The 2,248-nt window shown below is 37.8% G+C and overlaps 1 protein-coding gene across 1 annotated transcript; it reads right to left on the reverse strand.

Moving 5' to 3' along the window:
* Positions 1 to 1,502, reverse strand: LOC111497712 (protein FANTASTIC FOUR 3-like). The gene is made up of 2 exons (XM_023148604.1): positions 611 to 1,502; positions 1 to 431 (listed from the first exon to the last, which is right to left on the reverse strand). The coding sequence occupies exons 1-2, from the start codon at positions 1,096 to 1,098 to the stop codon at positions 104 to 106; spliced, it is 816 nt and encodes a 271-aa protein (XP_023004372.1). The 5' UTR covers positions 1,099 to 1,502; the 3' UTR covers positions 1 to 103.
* Between the last annotated feature and the right edge of the window lie 746 nt (positions 1,503 to 2,248).

Consider the following 2,248-nt stretch of genomic DNA (forward strand, 5'->3'; position numbering starts at 1 on the left):
TTTATGTGAGAGAGAGTAACCATGATAACTGTCATTACCACACTGCAAAATCAAACGTACAAAATCTATCATAGACATAAAGGAAGAAATGGAGTGAAGTTGTTCAAGTGGACACCAAAAATGGCTCCCAATTCACTAATTCCTTCCTTCCTCCGCCACCTTCCTTGCACCGCCGACCCTTCCGCCGCCTTCCGCCGCTCTCATTACTCTCCTCCTCCCTTTCTGCTCCCTCTTCCACTTGCTCTTCTTCCTCTTCTTCTAAACAATGCTTCAACAATCTCAACCTCAGCCTTCCCCCGCCCCGCTCCACCTCGAAACACGGCTTCGTGGATGAAATCACCACCGCTTGCAGCACCAGCCGCCCGCCTTCCCGGTAAGGCCTCACCTTCACACCCATTGGCCCACTCCTCGACATCAATGGTGGAGGATAGCTGTATATTAAGAGTATGAATAAATAGGTGGGACGAAAATAATATTGAAATATATTTTATATATTCCTAATTAGTTACAATTTTTTTTATTGGTTAATAGTATATTTGATATATTTTATTTTATTTTCTTGTAATTTATTTGATATATTTTATTTTATTTTCAAGATGGTAATTTTCACCTCGGCTTCACTAATTTTCTTGATTCAATATATCGTGGCAGATTTCCGCTGGAGGCAAACGGCGGAGACATCTCTGTTTCATTAGATAAAAACAGAGACATTTTCTCATTGCCGCCAATCTCGCTGCCGTCGCTCCCGGTCTCGCTGCCCAAGCTCTCGGTGCAGATATCGAGGCTCTTCCCGGTGAGTGCCACCGCCGGAGAATATTCCTTCGTCGGAGGAGGAACATACACACCAGACAGAGCTTGGAGAAAACTCCACCCACCAACACCATTCCCACCGCCACTCGCTATTTCCCCATCGTCGGCCGGAGAATCTCCGTCGCCGGCGTAATTCTCCCCCATTTCCATATGGGTTTCAGCAGAGAGATCAGAATCTTCTTCCACCGCCGGCAGCCGGGAAGAATTCAGGGAGGGAGTTAACTTGAGACTTAAAACACGTGGTTCTATAAGACATGATTGTAACCCTTGATAGATACTGGACGACATTATTTCGACCAAATTCCAAAAAAACAGGGGAAGAAAACAGAGTAGAGCAAATATTGAGCTGAAAACAGAATAAATGGCGGAAAAGATTGCAACTTTGAAGCTTATATGAGGTGAAAACACAAAAATATGAAATGGGTTTTGGTCGGAATTGAAGATAGCTGGGTTGTGGAGGAGAGAGAAGGGAGTTAAAGATGAAGAAAGAAGTGGGTGAGGGTAGGAATTTATAGTGGAAAAGGAGGTGAGGGAAGTTTTACTCTGTTTTTCTCTCTCCTCTGTCTCTACTTCTCTCTCCTACATGTACAAAAAGGGAACATAAAGGTAAGAAGGAGAAAAAAAAACACAGCAGACATGTTTGTTGTATGGTGGTAATTACGACATAAGCAAGTGGTTGGGATAAAGAATTCAACTTTTCTCTTATTCTAAGGTGAGAAAGTTTAATTTTGGAATCAAATTCACTTTTTTATTTTTTGTTCTTCCGATAATCTCGTGATATATTTCATCGTTTGATATTTGAATTTGATTTATAATTCGTTCTTAATTTTTAAATGTTGTTCTCTAATTAGTCCGGTTATAGTAGTAGGTTACTTGATTGTCAAACTATTTAGAAATTAATGTCAAACTTAAAAAATAATTCAAAATTGAACTTTACCGATTTTGAAACTTTTGTACTTAAATTCAAAGCTAAAACATATCGTCTCGGGTTCTTATGTTTGTAGCCCTTCAACCCGAGAATATACTATATAATAAATCTATTTCTTTCAAAAGTTACAAAATTTTGATATTTTAATTTTAAAAGAGACAGATAAATCCTTTTTATTTAATTTTAGAACTTAATTTTTTTTATAGCTTTTAAAAATTTTAAACTAAACAATATAATATATATATATTATAATTACCTTAATAAATATTGAGGGTTTTTTTTTTAATTATTATTATTATTTAGATTTTTCAATTAATGAAACTGAAAGCCCAATTCCATAAAACTTATCCTAAAATCATACTCATAACCTCATGGGCAAACCCATTGGAATTTCATGGGCCATCCAAGCCCAAATATTGGGCCTAAAGCCCATTTAAGATATCAAAAGAGCTATTTCTCATAGCCTCATGGGCAAACCCATTGGAATTTCATGGGCCTTCCAAGCCCAAA

This window comes from Cucurbita maxima, unplaced genomic scaffold (assembly GCF_002738345.1).
Source record: "Cucurbita maxima cultivar Rimu unplaced genomic scaffold, Cmax_1.0 Cma_Scf00024, whole genome shotgun sequence".
NCBI lineage: Eukaryota > Viridiplantae > Streptophyta > Magnoliopsida > Cucurbitales > Cucurbitaceae > Cucurbita > Cucurbita maxima.

Excerpts from the sequence above, each read along its gene's own strand:
- LOC111497712 (XM_023148604.1), bottom strand. The coding sequence starts at position 1,098 with ATGTCGTCCAGTATCTATCAAGGGTTACAATCATGTCTTATAGAACCA. Across the intron at positions 432-610 it reads AGAAAATTAGTGAAGCCGAG|CTATCCTCCACCATTGATGT; the intron begins GTGAAAATTACC and ends CTTAATATACAG.